The following is an 18,251-nucleotide window of genomic DNA, read 5'->3' on the forward strand; positions in this document are numbered from 1 at the left end:
ATATATATATAATAGAAGGAAACATTCCACAAAGGAAAAATATACTTAAAAACAAAGATGATGTGACTTACCAAATGAAAGTGCTGGCAGGTCGACAGACACACAAACGAACACAAACATACACACAAAATTCAAGCTTTCGCAACAAACTGTTGCCTCATCAGGAAAGAGGGAAGGAGAGGGAAAGACGAAAGGATGTGGGTTTTAAGGGAGAGGGTAAGGAGTCATTCCAGTCCCGGGAGCGGAAAGACTTACCTTAGGGGGAAAAAAGGACGGGTATACACTCGCGCGCACACACACACACATATCCATCCACACATATACAGACACAAGCAGACATATTTAAATATATAACTAACTGTATACACATTTAAAATTGCTTTAGCACTCTTGTTGATACTGTTTGTAATTGTCAATCACATATGACAAAGCCTGTCAGCTGTAGTTTAGTGACCACAAAACTGTCACAGACCGTCTAAGCACTTACACCGTCACTTCTTTTCAGCCGCAATTGTCCTCACTCTACGATCAGGTATCCACAAACTCACTGTCACCGTTGCGACACAATTCGAGGAGAGGTGTGTACGTGCCTAACAGACAGCCGGTGCGTAAATGGTACGTCAGTTTTGTCTTCGACTTGAACGACTTCCCACAGACGGAGCACGCGAACGAGGCAGAGTCCGCACGAGAGCTTTCGGGGGATCCGGGAGTGTCTCCGGTGTGCGTCCACACGTGGAGCCTGAGGTTGACTCGGGTCCTGAAGGACAGCCCGCACACGGTGCAGGGGAACGGCCGCTCGCCGTGGTGCGAACGCTCGTGGTACGCGAGCTTCGCCTTCGTCCGGAACGCCTTCTCGCAGGACGAGCAGCCGTACGGCCGTTCGCCCGTGTGCACGCGCGAGTGGGTCTGCCACTGGGCAAACGTCGCGAACACCCTGTCGCAGGACTCGCAGCTGTAGGATTGCCTGCCCGCGTGGATGCGCGTGTGGACTTTGAGGTACACCAGCTTCCCGAACGACTTCCCGCAGTCGGTACAGAAGTACTGCCCGTCGCCAGTTTGGGCATCCGGATCGGCATTCGGACCGGGCGCGTCGCCGCACTGCACCTCGGGATGCCCGAGAGACTCTCGCTCTTTCGCACTGCCGGGGGAAACGTCGTCACGTGCCCTGCTGACGTCCAACAGTGGGAGAACGTCCGGAGGACGCGAGTGCGGGCTTCTCCACTGTGGCCCGTCATCTCCGGTCTTTGCACTCTCAGGCAGAGTGGTAGTCATTCGAAGTCTTGGTGTCACGGTGTCAGGGTACAAGCCGTGGTCAGTTTGTCTGCCGTGTTCTTGCTTCACTGAACTGTAATTAAGAAAAGAAGGTTAATAGTCCACATGTCTGCATTATGAAAACACATGTTCCCTTTCTCTACAGGCAGGTAGGTTAGAAAATAATATAGTGGGAATTAGTGAAGTTCAGTGGCAGGAGGAACAAGACTTCTGGTCAGGTGAATAAAGTTGGTTGGTTGGTTGGTTGGTTTGGGGAAGGAGACCAGACAGCGTGGTCATCGGTCTCATCGGATTAGGGAAGGACGGGGAAGGAAGTCGGCCGTGCCCTTTCAGAGGAACCATCCCGGCATTTGCCTGGAGTGATTTAGGGAAATCACAGAAAACCTAAATCAGGATGGCCGGACGCGAGATTGAACCGTCGTCCTTCCGAATGCGAGTCCAGTGTCTAACCACTGCGCCACCTCGCTCGGTGGGTGAATGAAGGGTTATAAATAAAAAATCAAATAGGAGTAATGCAGGAGTAGGTTTAATAATGAATAGGAAAATAGGAATGCAGGTAAGCTACTACAAACAGCATAGTGAACGCATTATTGTGGCCAAGATAGATACAAAGTCCACGCCTACCACAGTAGTACAAGTTTATATGCCAACTAGAGCATTAAGGTGTGCTTCACTGGATTCAAAGGAAACAGAAATTATTTTGCGGACCACTAAACAAAGATCTGAGGAAAATACCTGCCAAATGTTACACCTAGAGCATTGCCTATATGGTGCGGAGACCTGGACATTGAAGGAGGAAGATGAAAGAAGATTATGGAGACACTAGAGATGTGGATATGGAGAAGAATGGAAAAAGTGAAATGGGTAGACCGAGTAAGGACTGAAGAAGTATTAAGAAGAGTTGGAGAAGAAAGAAACATGCTGAAAGTTATTAGAAAGAGAAAACAGAACTGGATTGGACATTGAGGAGGGACTGTTTATTGAAGGAAGGAATAGAAGGAATGGTGGAGGGAAAAAGGGGAAGAGGAAAAAGAAGATACCAGGTGCTGGACAATATAAAAGGAGACAAATATTCAGAAATGAAAAGACTGGCTATCGACAGACAAAAGTGGAAGAGGCTTAATCCATGGCAAGACCTGCCGTAAGGCAGAATACCGTACTACTACTCACTTTAATTCTGGGACAGTAGGTTCCAAAAACAGTCAAATACTAGTTACTAGAACAGTAGGAATAATGTGCAGATGTGCAGCAAGCAGTAACATTGCCACTGATCCTCTAGTCTTACCACAAAGTATAAAAGTACTTTGGCTCACAGTAATAGACACGTTTAGCCTTCGAAAGGGTGTGTCGTTTTTCATAATACGAACAAGCACGTGGTGCACTTTGTACACATGTAAAGAATAGCTGTCTTTATGTTACCAAGGTAAATGTGTATGAGCAAAATTACAGTTTAATCTTAGCTTAATTCAACAATGACAAAAAAAATCATGTTATATTAGCTAAATCAGTGTTTAATTAGACAATAATAAAGTAAACTTTCATCATATCATTCTGTTGCTCCAGACAAGTATTACCCCACAGTAATGACCCATACTGCCTCATTACAGGATTGTGGTGCTAGCCCATAATCTAAGTCTTTTCTTGCACGGATTATAAATTTTTTCTTGCATAGCTCTCTGCTGATTTTATGTTACTGCTGGTCACTTGGACAACACAACTTATCACAGTGTTCGCTGATGCAATAATGAAGGAATAGGCCTGGGCTCACAATTGTAAAACAAACACTGGAATGGTAAAAGACAATATTATTTGTGGTTTGCACCCTTTATACATAAGCACATCTCCTCGAGAGTTAGCTTATACACTCCGTGAATACAGTTACGATTTCATGTAATAGTCTGCTGTTACTAACCTATTTACCAAAAGGTGTCCCAAAAAAGAATGCCAGAGTTGGAGTTACTATAAATGAAGTTTATTTATTTAAAAGAAACAAAACACATCATTCTCTTCAGACGTTGACGTTTCAATGTGATACAGAATATCAGGCATATGCCTCAATTACCACTCATAAATAAAGTATTGTTTTCACAAGAGCAATCAGTAAGAACAATATGTGATTATCACTGATTGATGTCATGTAGCCACCTCTTCACGGTGTTAGGCATTTTAACTGCACCTTCACGATAGATATATTCGGTACTAAAATTCATTATAAATTATTCACGATAATTTGAAAACAATGAGGTCCATACCTACGGCATGAGAGAAAATCACGCCCTTTATCCATTACTGAAGCTGTCAACGGCTCAGAACGGAGTACAGCATGCAGCAACAAAAATTTATAATTGTTCGCCCAATAATAGACAAGTAAAATACCTGACATATAGCAAAGCAACTTTTAAATTTAACCTAAAATTGTTTCTCCTGGACAACACTTTCTATTCCATGGATGGATTTCTACACTACTGGCCATTAAAAGTGCTAACCCATGAAGATGACGTGCTAAAGACGCGAAATTTAACCGAATGGAAGAAGATGCTGTGATATGCAAATGATTAGCTTTTAAGAGCATTCACACAAGGTTGGCGCTGGTGGCGACACCTACAACGTGCTGACACGACGAAAGTTTCCAACCGATTTCTCATACACAAACAGCAGTTGACCAGCGTTGCCTGGTGAAATGTTGTGATACCTCGTGTAAGGAGGAGAAATCCATACCATCACGTTTCTGAATCTGAAAAAGGTTGGATTGTGGCCTACTGCGATTGCGATTTATCGTATCGCGACATTGCTGCTCGCATTGGTCGAGATCCAATGACTGTAACCAGAATATGGAATCAGTGGGTTCAGGAGGGTAATACTGCATGAACGCGTGCTGGATCCCAACGGCCTCGTATCACTAGCAGTCGAGGTGACAGGCACCTTATCCGCATGGCTGTAACGGATCATGCAGTTATGTCTTGATCCCTGAGTCAACAATGGGGACATTTGCAAGACAACAACCATCTGCACGAACAGTTCGACGACGTTTGCAGCAGCACGGACTATCAGCTCAGAGACCGTGGCTGCAGTTACCCTTGACACTGCATCACACACAGGAGCTGCTGCGATGGTGTACTCGATGACGAACCTGGGTGCACGAATGGCAAAATGTCATTTTTTCAGATGAATCCAGGTTCTGTTTACAGCATCCTGATGGTCGCATCCATGTTTGGCGACATCGCTGTGAACGCACATTGGAAGTGTATTCGTTATCGCCATACTGGCATATCACCCGGTGTGATGGTATGGGGTGCCATTGGTTACACACCTCGGTCACCTCTTGTTTGCATTGACGGCACTTTGAACAGTGCACGTTACATTTCAGATGTATTACAACCCATGGCTCTACCCTTCGTTTGATCCCTGTGAAACCCTACATTTCAGCAGGATAATGCATGACTGCATGTTGCAGGTCCTGTACAGATCTTTCTGGATACAGAAAACGTTCGACTGCTGCCCTGGCCAGCACTTTCTCCAGATCTCTCCCCAATTGAAAACGTCTGGTAAATGGTGGCCGAGCAACTGCCTCGTCACAATACGCCAGTCACTACTCTTGATTAACTGTGGTATCATGTAGAAGCTGCATGGGCAGCTGTACCATCCAAGCTCTGTTTGACTCAATGCCCAGGCGTATCAAGGCTGTTATTACAGTGAAAGGTGGTTGTTCTGGGTACTGATTTCTCAGGATCTATGCTCCCAAATTGTGTGAAAATGTAATCACATGTCAGTTCTAATATAATATATTTGTGCAATGAATACCCGTTTATCAACTGCATTTCTTCTTGGTGTAGCAATTTTAATGGCCAGTAGTGTATTTAAAACCTAGTAGCCAGTAAACAATAGTTGCATGAGTAGGACTAAAAAATAATGTGTCCACTAATGTTAACACTAATCACGTATACATATCCTGTAAACTGACTCAATCCATATCATTTTGAAACAAGAATCGTTCAAATGATCTACGGAACATGTAACTATGTGCCTAATTCATAATAGTGTGGGGAGCTATCAGGTACAATTTTAGGTCACGGCTGATAGTGAGCTCTGAAGGCAAAACAGTACACCTCAGGAACATCCTGTGTCCTCACGTGTTACTTCTCTCGCGACAGTATTGTGCTGCCATTTTTCAATAGGACAATGCTCATCCACACACGACACATGTCTCTACGAACTGCCTGCTGGGTGCAGCAGAGGTACTCCTGCGGCTGGCAAGATCACTACATCCGTCGGCAATAAAACGTGTCGTGCGTGTATTTGGAGCTCACGGGCGCTCGTCACCGAGATCATTGGCACCGATAAAACGTGGGCCCAGTTCGAACATCAACACCGTGACGGTGCCAATATCCAGGTTATCGAGGACCAGTTACAACAATTCTGGGCCACCTTGTCTCAGCAAAGGATAAAAAGCCTTTGTGACACCCTTCCCAACCAAATGAGTACATACATCCATGCCAGAGAGGGGTACAATGACGCTTTGACAAGTGGGCTCACCTTGCCATGTTGTTGATTAATTTGATTCGATCATGTAATCTTTGAAATAACATTACAGTCCCTCTCGACCAGCAACGTTTCATTTCATTTACTGCTCCTTTTCTAGGTGTTTCACTATCCTTGTACGGCAGTGTAGTTACAGTGAAATAGATCATTTACTGAATAATACTGGTGGCAGCTTTTTCTTCAGTAACACTGCTATATAATTTCCCCAAGCCAGTAAGTTTTCTGATTTTTCCCCAATTGTAGTCAGAACACAAAAGGGTATCACACACAAACACACGCAAAAATACAATCTTCCATTATGAATGTTGTTGTTGGGGCTTTCATTTCGAAGACTGGTTTGATGCAACTCTCTCAGCTAGTCTCTCCTGTGCAGGCCTCCCCATCTCTCGGCTTTTCATGTTTCTACCGCCGCATTTCCCTGCAGTAGCAAATTGTTGATTCTTTGAAGCGTCACAATGTGTCCTATCAACCAGTCATTTCTTTCAGTCAGGTTGAACAAGAAATTCATTTTTGCTCAAATTCAGCTCAGTACCTCCACATTAGTTATCAAATCTACCCACCTAATCTTCACTATTCTTCCATAGAACCTCATTTCAGAATCTTCTACTCTCTTCCTGTCTGAACTGCTTATCATCCACATTTCACTGAACTGCTTTTCATCCACTTTTCACTTCCATGCATGGCTACACTCCAGGCAAATACCTTCAGAAAAGACTCCCTGACACTTAAATTTAATTTAGATCTGAAAAAATTTATCTTTTTCAGAAATGCTTTCCTTGATATTGACAGTCTGAATTTCATATCCTTGCTACTTTGGCCACTGTCAGTTAATTTGCTGCTCAAGTAACCAAACTCAACTACCATTTTTAGTTCCCATTTCCTAAACGAATTCCCTCAACATTACCTGTTTTACTTTTGTCGATGCTCATCTTATAACCTCTTTTCCAGACACTTATCCGTTCCGTTCAGCTGCTCTTCCAAGCCCTTTACCATCTCTGACAGAATTACAACGCCACCAGCTAATCTGAAGTTTTTATTCTTTCTATGTGGACATTAATCCACTTTCCAAATGAACTGATATACTACTGTGATAGAAAATAATTTATTTCAAACAAATGAAAATCCAGGATGGAATGTAACATTATTATGAAGAGGAAAGTTGCTACTGACTATATAGCGGAGATCTGAGTCACAGATAGGCACAACAGAAAGACTGTTGCAAATAAGCATTCCCACACACACACACACACACACACATACACGTGTGTGTGTGTGTGTGTGTGTGTGTGTGTGTGTGCGCGTGCGCGCGCGCATGCACATATTGTCTATTTTCGGCAAAGGCCTTGTTGGCCGAAAGAGTATTTGTGAATTGTGACAGCATTTTGTTGTGCCTATCTGTGACTCACCATCTCCGCTATATGATGAGTAGCAACTTTCCTTTTCACAATATATCATTTATTTGTACTTTAGTGACTAATGACTAACTTAATCTACTTCTGAATGCTTACAAATAACACACCGCTAAGTGTGATGTAAATTTTCATGTTTAAAAAGTTTAATAACATTACATTTTATTTACTGCTGGTGATAACTAAATAATTTACAGTGTTTGATTAATGTTTCTTACTATAATTGGAGACTTACCTCATGGTGAAGGGTGTTTCATGATTGGCCTCCTGCAACTGAAAATACAAAATCTCAGCTACACTACAGAAACACATACACACACTTTTCAGCAAAATATCCAAACATATAAATAGATGAATCAGAAATCCTGTTTCCATGAGACCTGATCGGGAGTGGCTTATTACAGTGAAAAAAACCTTCAATCTGTAACACTTTTCTTCTGAAAATCCCTCTTTCTGTTGCTGCTTCTGCATTTATGTTGTGTACTCCAGCGACCCAAAAATTTTCAAGACTGGGTGAATAAAAAATAGAGAATGTTAAGATGGCAGTTTTAATGCTTTAGGTGGTAGCCTCCCCTCACTTGTGTACAATGCACAGAATGTTGAAACAACCACGTGAAACTGTCAGAAATATCCTTTCCCAAGATGATGTTCATCTCACGCACTGCATTCGCCTGAATGTCAATTACATCATCAAATCACTCGCCCTTCATGTGAATTTCTCCACTCTGATCTTTTATGATAGGATTTTGCACTTCGATCATAATGCTTTGTTATTTTTGTTTGGGAGTCAGGATGTGCAGAACAGACTTTGCACACTCATCATCTCTTCAAAACATTTTGGCGACTGTCTTGAACATTTGATTTAGAGATATTGCTCCACTGTGATTTGTGGCACAACAACATTGAAACAGCATCACCGCATGTCCACTGCTGCACACTGCCAGCTCACAACTGCCTGGTCAAAAACAAGTGAGTGGTTGTATGCACATCTATTGTTTACAATTGTTAGTTTAAGTTTCCAACACAGTTACCACACTGGCATCGATTCAGCCATGCACACAGAGCTTGAATCGTTTCCAAAACATGTTTCCAGCTACTATATGAGGAGAGCATTTGGAAACATGTTTCAAAATGTGGAGACATCTAACTGCAGCAGTGCCAGTAAAGGTCACAGGAAACAATGTTTCAGGCCAGCTACCACTTGTCACTGCAGTGCAGCAGTGGTGTGTGTTTATATGTCACGTTCTACTGCATCAGAGTTGTTAGGTGTTGTGTCTCAGCTTGCTGTATTAAGTTTTTCTGAACTTATGGAGTGCGTGACACGGCTGTATCAGGCTGAAGGCTGCTTGCGAAAATACAAAGTAAGCAGTACAAGAGCAGCAAGATGTTCTGCAGAGAATTGCTGCTTCATTTGTACTGATAAAGACTGTGAAAAAGGAAATAATCTTGTCAATTGAAGCTTGCTTCAAACTGTGAAATAAATAAGCAAGACTCTGAAATTAATTTACCTTTTTCAACACATTAAGAATTACACCATGTCTTTGGTTGACTGTAATCACTTTCCTAAAATTTTCCTTCTTTTTAAACAAATGGTGCTACGATGTTTGCCAGAAATTCAAAATCTATAGATGACATTTGAATGAAATTACTGAAACTAGAGCTGTCTCTCATATTCAGCTCCTGTAGCAAATTACTCCCACATGTTCTTCTAGAATGTTTTCATCCAGCACCGACAACAATGATGCCTTTCAGTTTATTTTCATGTCCCACGGAGGATTAGTACTGCAGCACCACATATCATTAGAGTTTCCTTGTCTCCAGACATAATTTAGCACACAATATAAAAAATAAAACGGGAAATGTTTGCCATCAGTGTGTACAGAGACAAGAAAGAAAGTTTGACACATATAGCAAAATAACACAGGAAATATGTTTCCACTGGACAGTGCGTACATGGCTTTATATGTCAAGGGAAAAAATCATTCTATGAACTTTTTGGATAAATGGTGTATTTCTAAATTTTTTTTTTTACTTCTTAGATCCAATTATTATTAATTTATTTTTCCAAAAACACAAAGATGTGTTTTATCAGTCTATTGCTATTCATCCAGTATAAATATTCAAACAGTATCACTCCCCTTTTCCTTATTGTTTCTGTTTCTTTTTATTTTATTTTTTACACTTTGATGCAGTTCATTTCTGCTTCTTACTTTCCAGCCTTTTTTACTTTTCACAGAACCCAAAGATTTCCTCGCGCTCCTGTCTAACATTTCTAGTTTGTCCACTTCATAATTCAGTGTAGGCAATCACTTGCATAGAGGCATTTTAGTTTCACCACTGCCCTGTCATGGGGTGTCTCGAACAGAATGACACCCTCCACAGCACGGACCGCGAAAACATCGACCAAACTTGCACTTCCCTCACCTGACATCCTGAAAGCCATGGATCAATGCAAACAAGTAGATAAGCTATTTCTTCTTGACTTCTAAGGGGCCTCTCACTCAATACGACACCCACAGTTTTCATCAAAACTACAAACATACGGGGTATCAAAGTGAAACATGAGACTGGATTAAGGATTTTTTTGTAAGGAGGATACAGCAGGAGAGTCACTGATAGATGAAGAAATAACCTCAGGTGTGTCCTAGGGATGTATGTTAGAATCTTACTCTTCATTATGTATATTAATAACCCCACAGGCAATATTAATAGAATCCCGAGTCTTTTTGCAGATGATGCTGTTATCTAAAATGGAGTACAATCTGAAAATAGATGCACCGTGTTCAGTCAGATCTGGATAAGATTTCAAAGCGGGGCAAACATTGGCAACTTGTGTTAAATGTTCAGAAATGAAAAATTTTGTGCTTCACAAAATGAAAGAATGTAGTATCCTACGACTTCAACATTAATGAGCCATAGTTAGAATTGATACATGGAAGAAGCCTGGGGATAATGACAGGTTTCAGATAGATTATATAATGGTAAGACAGATATTTACGAACCAGGTTTTAAATTTTAAGACATTTCCAGGGGCAGATGTGGACTCTGACCACAATCTATTGGTTATGAACTGTAGATTAAAACTGAAGAAACTGCAAAAAGCTGGGAATTTAAGGAGATGGGACCTGGATAACCTGAAAGAACCCGAGGTTGTACAGAGTTTCAGGGAGAGCATAAGGGAACAATTGACAGGAATGGGGGAAAGAAATACAGAAGAAATAAGAAGAATGGGTAGCTTTGAGAGATGACGTAGTGAAGGCGGCAGAGGATCAAGTAGGTAAAAAGACGAGGGCTAGTGGAAATCCTTGGGTAACAGAAGCAATATTGAGTTTAATTGATGAAAGGAGAAAATATAAAAATGCAGTAAATGAAGCAGGCGAAAAGGAATACAAACGTCTCAAAAACGAGATCGACAGGAAGTGCAAAATGGCTAAGCAGGGATGGCTAGAGGACAAATGTAAGGATGTAGAGGCTTATCTCACTAGGGGTGAGATAGATACTGCCTACAGGAAAATTAAAGAGACCTTTGGAGAAAAGAGAACCACTTTCATGAATATCAAGAGCTCAGTGGAAACCCAGTTCTAAGCAAAGAAGGGAAAGCAGAAAGGTGGAAGGAGTATATAGAGGCTCTATACAAGGGCGATGTACTGGAGGACAATATTAAGGAAATGGAAGAGGATTTAGATGAAGATGAAATGGGATATACGATACTGCATGAAGAGTTAGACAGAGCACTGAAAGACCTGAGTCGAAACAAGGCCCCTGGAGTAAACAACATTCCATTAGAACTACTGACAGCCTTGGGAGAGCCAGTCCTGACAAAACTCTACCATCTGGTGAGCAAGATGTATGAGACGGGCTAAATACCCTCAGACTTATAATAATTATAATCCCAAATAAAGCACGTGTTGACAGGTGTGAAAATTACCGAACAATCAGTTTAATAAGTCACGGATGTAAAATACTAATGCGAATTCTTTACAGACGAATGGAAAAACTGGTAGAAGCCGACCTCGGGGAGGATCAGTTTGGATTCTGTATAAATATTGGAACATGTGAGGCAATACTGACCCTACAACTTATCTTAGAAGCTAGATTAAGGAAAGGCAAACCTACGTTTCTAGCATTTGTAGACTTACAGAAAGCTTTTGACAATGTTGACTGGAATACTCTCTTTCAAATTCTGAAGGTGGTAGGGGTAAAATACAGGGAGCGAAAGGCTATTTACAATTTGTACAGAAACCAGATGGCAGTTATAAGAGTCGAGGGACATGAAAAGGAAGCAGTGGATGGGAAGGGAGTGAGACAGGGTTGTAGCCTCTTCCTGATGTTATTCAATCTGTATATTGAGCAAGCAGTGAAGGAAACAAAAGAAAAATTTCGAGTAGGTATTAAAATCCACGGAGAAGAAATAAAAACTTTGAGGTTCGCCGATGACATTGTAATTCTGTCAGAGACAACAAAGGACTTAGAAGAGCAGTTGAACGGAATGGATAGTGTCTTGAAAGGAGGATATAAGATGAACAGCAACAAAAGCAAAACGAGGATAATGGAATGTAGTCGAATTAAGTCGGTGACGCTGAGGGAATTGGATTAGAAAATGAGACACTTAAAGTAGTAAAGGAGCAAATTAACTGATGATGGTCGAAGTAGAGAGGATATAATATGTAGACTGGCAATGGCAAGGAAAGCGTTTCTGAAGAAGAGAAATTTGTTAACATGGAGTATAGATTTAAGTGTCAGGAAGTCGTTTCTGAAAGTATTTGTATGGAGCTTAGCCATGTATGGAAGTGGAACATGGACGATAACTAGTTTGGACAAGAAGAGAATAGAAGCTTTCGAAATGTGGTGCTACAGAAGAATGCTGAAGATTAGATGGGTAGATCATATAACTAATGAGGAGGTATTGAATAGGATTGGGGAGGAGTTTGTGGCACAACTTGACTTGAAGAAGGGATTGGTTGGTAGGACATGTTCTGAGGCATCAAGGGATCACCAATTTAGTATTGGAGGGCAGCATGGAGGGTGAAAATCGTAGAGGGAGATCGAGAGATGAATACACTAAGCAGATTCAGAAGGATGTAGGTTGCGGTAGGTACTTGGAGATGAAGAGGCTTGCACAGGATAGAGTAGAATGGAGAGCTGCATCAAACTAGTCTCAGGACTGAAGACCACAACAACAACAGTTAGAATTGGTCAACTTCTATAAATAACAATGCATAAAAATTACAATACGGAAAGAACACATTGCTATTCACGATACAGAGGAGGCGCTGGGTCACAGACACGCACAATGAAAGAGACTGCTAAAATATTAAGCTTTTGGACAGAAATTTCTTCTTCAGACACATTCACACAAAGCACAACACACACACACATGGCCACTGTCTCCAGTCACTGTGGCCCATCTGCAGACTGTGACTCCATCTGACATTAGCAGTAATCCAAATTTTTTAAATTGGGAATGTTAATTTAATGCAAACTGTTACATGGGCATGGTTTTTTGAGTTTAGTGTTTTGTTTTTCTTGGTTTGCTCCCTTTTTTCAACTTTTTACCTTTTTTAATTACAATGTGACCATTCTGTTAAAGATGACTTTTACTGTGTGTTTGTGCCTTAGTCAGGAAGAGTAACATATTTGTCAATATTCTTTATAAACATTGGAACTTCTTTGACTTTGATATTTAAAATCTGATGATGGCCTTGAAAACTGATTAACTGATTAAATTAATCATGTAAAACATATGCAGTATTGTGCTTTTCATTTATTATTATCACATTTTTTGCAGATGACTTTTCTATGCTTTCAGAAAGTGTGACACCTGTTGCAACACAAATTAGTCTTTTAAAAGAAATTGCAAGTAGGACCAGCTTAAGAATTCCTACATGAAAAAAAATTTTACAAGCATTGAAAATGCACCAAAATTTCTGCAAGCAGCTATAGGAAAAATAACGAATGTCAAAGAATTTAAACATGTCGTGGAGATGATGAAAGAAAATGGTTTGGAAATATCTGTTACAGAGGAGTGAATACACAAAATAGGAAGGTCATTCGGTGTAACTAAATACCTTTAAAGTAAAAAATGCTTGTACAAAAATGCAAAAATGAGGCATTACAATACAGTGGTGAAGCCAAAATATCTTTAGGCAAGTGAATGTCTAGCATTATACTATAATTTAGATACATCAGAAGTACTAAAATGGCGAGTTATTAGGAAAATATCAGGCCCACAAAAAAAAAAAACTATGGAAAGTTGAAAACTATGAAGTAGCAGTGAAATTTATCAAAACGTAGAAGACATATGAAAGTAATGAGAAAAAGAAGGGTGGTACTTATATCAAATGCGAGACAAGAGATCAACCAGAAGGATTTTCAAAGAGTAACAGCTGTCATAAGTTCTGTAAAAGCAGATACATTGTATAAGTTTATGATGAATTTTGATATTGTCTAGATGTTGTTTGTGCTGCTGCTGGTGGGCACATAGAGCATTTGTAACAGTATAGGTAAAACTTTAAGATTTTGTCAGTATTTTTGCAGTTCACACCATGTGGGTAGTACCTTTCTTTATATAAAAAATGTGGAGTTTTGAAATCAGGTCATTATTTTTGAAACACCATGTATATCTACATGGAGGCACAAACTGTTTGTTGCCCATCTGGATGCCCAGGAACTTGATGCACGGATGCTCATCCAGTGTATGTTCACTGAGCTATACTTCTGGTACCTGTAACCCACTTTTATTTGTGTTGAGTTGAATAATACAATTTTTTACAAGATTAAATGTTGACCATCTATCAGCCTGTTCAGTGTATTCTCCTACCTGTGTCTGCAACTGGGCACTTTATCAACATACTTGTAACATCAGCAAACATTACAGTTTTTGAAGAAACCTACACTGTTCCCGAGCAAACTATTTATGTAGACAAAGAGCAGGTCAGCACAAAACCCTGTGCCACACTATATTTAATGTTTTCTCACTCTGAATTTAGTCTTACTCCTGTTGTATCATTTGCTAATGTGAATCTCCATTTTCTAATTTTAAGATAGGACTCGACCCATGCAAGGGATTGACCTTTAATGCCATACCATTGTAGTTTTCATAGTAGAATTTTAAGGTCTGTACCACAGGTGGGCAAACGGCAACCTGCGGGCCAGATCTAGTCCACAATTGGTTTCTCTCCAGGCTGTTTGGGGAAATTCGTGGTACAGAGAGTGAGGTGCTGCATAAATTTTTAAGACAGCTACTGTAAAATGTTGTATATAAACAAGTCAAATGAATGTAACCATCGATGGGATGAACATAGAATGAATATATGTGCTGTCAAAAATGAATGTTTTGAGGCTTAATTTGTTGGCATGGCTATTCAGAGAAGCAGTGCCATTCACATCGGCACATTACCCCATAAATATTTAAGTCACAGACTATATAGTTTTACACTACGCAGGAGGAGTGTTGTTGCCATGTCATGTGACAAGGTGGCCCACAAGTATGTGAATCCGGCCTGCAGGTCAGCAAAGGTTCCCCGTGCCTGGTCTACAGCCACGGGGGTAGCCACGCGGTCTGAGGCGTCTTGTCACGGTCCGCATGGCTCCCTCCGTCGGCGGTTCGAGTCCTCCCTCGGGCATGGATGTGTGTGTGTTGTCCTAGGTGTAAGTTACTTTAAGTTAGATTAAGTAGTATGTATGCTTGGGGACCTATGAACCAAGCAGTTTGGTCCCATAAAATCTTACCACAAATTTCCAATTTCCTGGTCTACACAATCAACAGTGTTAGCAAGATGACAGAAAATGCCAAAACAGTAATGTTTGTTGTTTAGCTCTGCCAGAATTCTCTCTCTGAGATCATATATTGCCTTCACAGTAGAGAAGTCCAGCTGAGGCTACCCCATCTGTGGCCATGTGTGTGTGAGTTGCTAAGATGGTCTTTTGGCTGAAAGCTTAAATGCATAACACCTTTTTATTGTGCCTGTCTGCAAGTCAGTGTCTCCTCTACAGGGTGAGTAGCACTATCTTTTTTATAATATTGTTGTCAATAAATATTGAACTTAAATAAAAAAAGGTTACCTACTATCAAAATTCGGTTCTCTAATTTTACAATCACAAAACTTTTATGCTACACACTCACCTACCAGTAATTGTCAAATAAGTTGCAAATGTTTACAGCTTAACAATGCTCAGAAATCTTCTACTTTTTTTCAGGTACTTAGCTTCAAATCCTATTACTACACAATTGGAGCAGATGTTTGTGCTGCTGTTACTAATATAAAACACCTTACATTACATCAGAATACACAATAACATGACTGATACACTACATCATAATTTATTCAGTGATGTAATCACAATCTAACAGGCGAAATACCCCCAGACTTCAAGAAGAATATAATAATTCCAATCCCAAAGAAATGAGACACTTAAAGTAGTAAAGGAGTTTTGCTATTTGGGAAGCAAAATAACTGTTGATGGTCGAAATAGAGAGGATATAAAATGTAGACTGGCAAATGGCAAGGAAAGCGTTTCTGAAGAAGAGAAATTTGTTCACATCGAGTATAGATTTAAATGCCAGGAAGTCGTTTCTGAAAGTATTTGTATGGAGTGTAGCCATGTATGGAAGTGAAATATGGACGATAAATAGTTTGGACAAGAAGAAGCTTTTGAAATGTGGTGCTACAGAAGAATGCTAAAGACTAGATGGATAGATCACATAACTAATGAGGAAGTATTGAATAGGATTGGGGAGAAGAGAAGTTTGTGGCACAACGTGACCAGAAGAAGGGATCGGTTGGTAGGACATGTTCTGAGGCATCAAGGGATCACCAATTTAGTATTGGAGGGCAGCGTGGAGGGTAAAAATCGTAGGGGGAGACCAAGAGATGAATACACTAAGCAGATTCAGAAGGATGTAGGTTGCAGTAGGTACTGGGAGATGAAGAAGCTTGCACAGGATAGATTAGCATGGAGAGCTGCATCAAACCAGTCTCAGGACTGAAGACCACAACAACAACAACAACAATCACAATCTTTGTCAATGACCACCCCCCAGCATTCAGGTAAGACTTTGCTATAGCAAGAATAAATGCAGTTTATGGAACATAGTACTTTATACAGAAAATGTAAGATACAATTAAGTGCAGGCTGTCTGTAGTATTGAACACACAGACTGGACAACAATGATACAGGTTACAGAATAGGTCGAGCACTCATTTGCTATTGCTTAAATAATACTGTTTCTTTGGCGGCTCACCAGAGCGTGCCAGGGGGCAATCCACGTGGCCTCTATAGCCCAGCCTGTGAACCGTGTGGATGCACGATCTCTGAAATCATCATGAGTGGAGGTACATCAGAGTTCTATGCCTCTCTGTCTGGAGAACTGTCACAGATTTGAGTTGAAGAAATCTGTTAGCCAGTTGTTAAGAGAAACTTCATCATGAAACACTTGTACCTGAATGTTACTGGAGAGAGAGACTGGAAAAGATGGTAATCGTGACGGGCGAAGTCTGGTGAATGTGAAAGGTGAAGAAGTGCTTCAAAACCAAGCCCAGTAATTGCGTCTGAGATGGTTCTGGCCATATGTAAGTGTGCACTATTGTGGAGTAACAAAAAAGGTTCAACGCATGTTTTGTTCTCAGCTGCAACAGCAATTCACCTTAGTTGTTCAGAACAGCAACAATAGTTGTTATTGTTTCATTACTTGGTAACAATACATAAAGAAGGATGTCCATCTGATTTCACCAAACAGCATAACACAATTTTTTTGAGGGGCTGCAACATCCTCATTTTTTCGATAGTCTCAGCCACTCTTTCCCCTTTTTTATATCCACATACAGGAATTTCTTGTGGTTTGTAACAATGAATCCAAGAAATGGCTTGTGCCTGCTGTGAGTCAAACAGTAACAGGCCAGCAAAGATGAAAATACAGTTATTCACCAATATCTGCTAACTTTGTTTTACACATGTGGTACCCATGTGCCCAATTTTTGCACATTACCAATGAATGCAAATGGCATGCAATGATTGTGTGATTACATACCATAATTTGTGCCAATTTCTGAAGCGTTTGGCAAGGATTATTGTCAAGCAACTGACTTAGGAGCTTTCAATAAAATGAAGAGTTTTTTCTGAATATTGTTCATCACAAAAGCCAAATTTTTCTTTTCAAAAACAAAAAACCATTTCCATGTCATCCTCTCAGCACATGCTTCCCTCGCATAAACACTGCAAATTCTTCTCATGGCTTCTGCAGAATTAGATGCCCGATTAAACTTGAAGTGTAAAATGAGTCAAAAGTGTTCAATTTTCCCTGCCTGACACTCTGCACCAATTAGCCTTCAAAATGGCCAAAATGAACTGTTATTGACGTACAAGCTCCTGTTCACAATAATCAACCTGCAAACTGGGGGAAAAAAAAACTGAATGATGAAAAATTAAGGCCTTGCAATGCAGTGGTACCAACCCAATGAAGACTCCCATGGACTTAAAGGACCAAACCAATGTGAAGAAAATCAAATAGGCCACTCCATAATTTCCAACATGAGAGAGACAGTCCTGTATTCTGCAGTAAGCTACTTTTTCAAAAACTTTTGAGAACACGGGGAGGAAGTCAGTTGCTTATCTCCACTTTTTACAACTGCACAATATGCAGTGTACCAAATGTATACAGGGTGGTCCATTGATCTAACCAGGCCAAATACCTCATGAAATAAGTGTCAAGTGAAAAAACTACAAAGAATGATACTTGTCTAGCTTGAAGGGGGAAACCAGATGGCACTATGGCTGGCCATCGTATATCAACTGCGGTTTTTTTTAATTTTATTATTTTTTTTTAATAGGAACCACCCATTTTTGTTACATATTTGTGTAATACCTAAAGAAATATGAATGTTATAGTTGGACCACTTTTTTTCGCTTTGTGACAGATGGCGCTGTAATAGTCAAAAACATATGGCTCACAATTTTAGACGAACAGTTGGTAACAGGTAGGTTTTTTAAATTAAAATACAGAATGTAGGTACATTTGAACATTTTATTGCG

At 40.4% G+C, this 18,251-nt stretch overlaps 1 protein-coding gene across 1 annotated transcript in view; it reads right to left on the reverse strand.

The window, feature by feature from the left end:
* Positions 1–528: 528 nt before the first annotated feature.
* LOC126108226 (zinc finger protein 90-like) overlaps positions 529–18,251 on the reverse strand; it is a 126,772-nt gene continuing 109,049 nt past the window's right edge. The window contains exons 6-7 of the mRNA XM_049913458.1: positions 7,456–7,493; positions 529–1,345 (exon numbers count right to left, since the gene is read on the reverse strand). Of these exons, the coding sequence (XP_049769415.1) occupies positions 529–1,345; positions 7,456–7,493 (855 nt within the window). The remainder of the gene's footprint in view (positions 1,346–7,455; positions 7,494–18,251) is intronic.

The sequence above is a fragment of the Schistocerca cancellata genome, chromosome 11 (genome assembly GCF_023864275.1).
Source record: "Schistocerca cancellata isolate TAMUIC-IGC-003103 chromosome 11, iqSchCanc2.1, whole genome shotgun sequence".
Taxonomy (NCBI): Eukaryota; Metazoa; Arthropoda; class Insecta; order Orthoptera; family Acrididae; genus Schistocerca; species Schistocerca cancellata.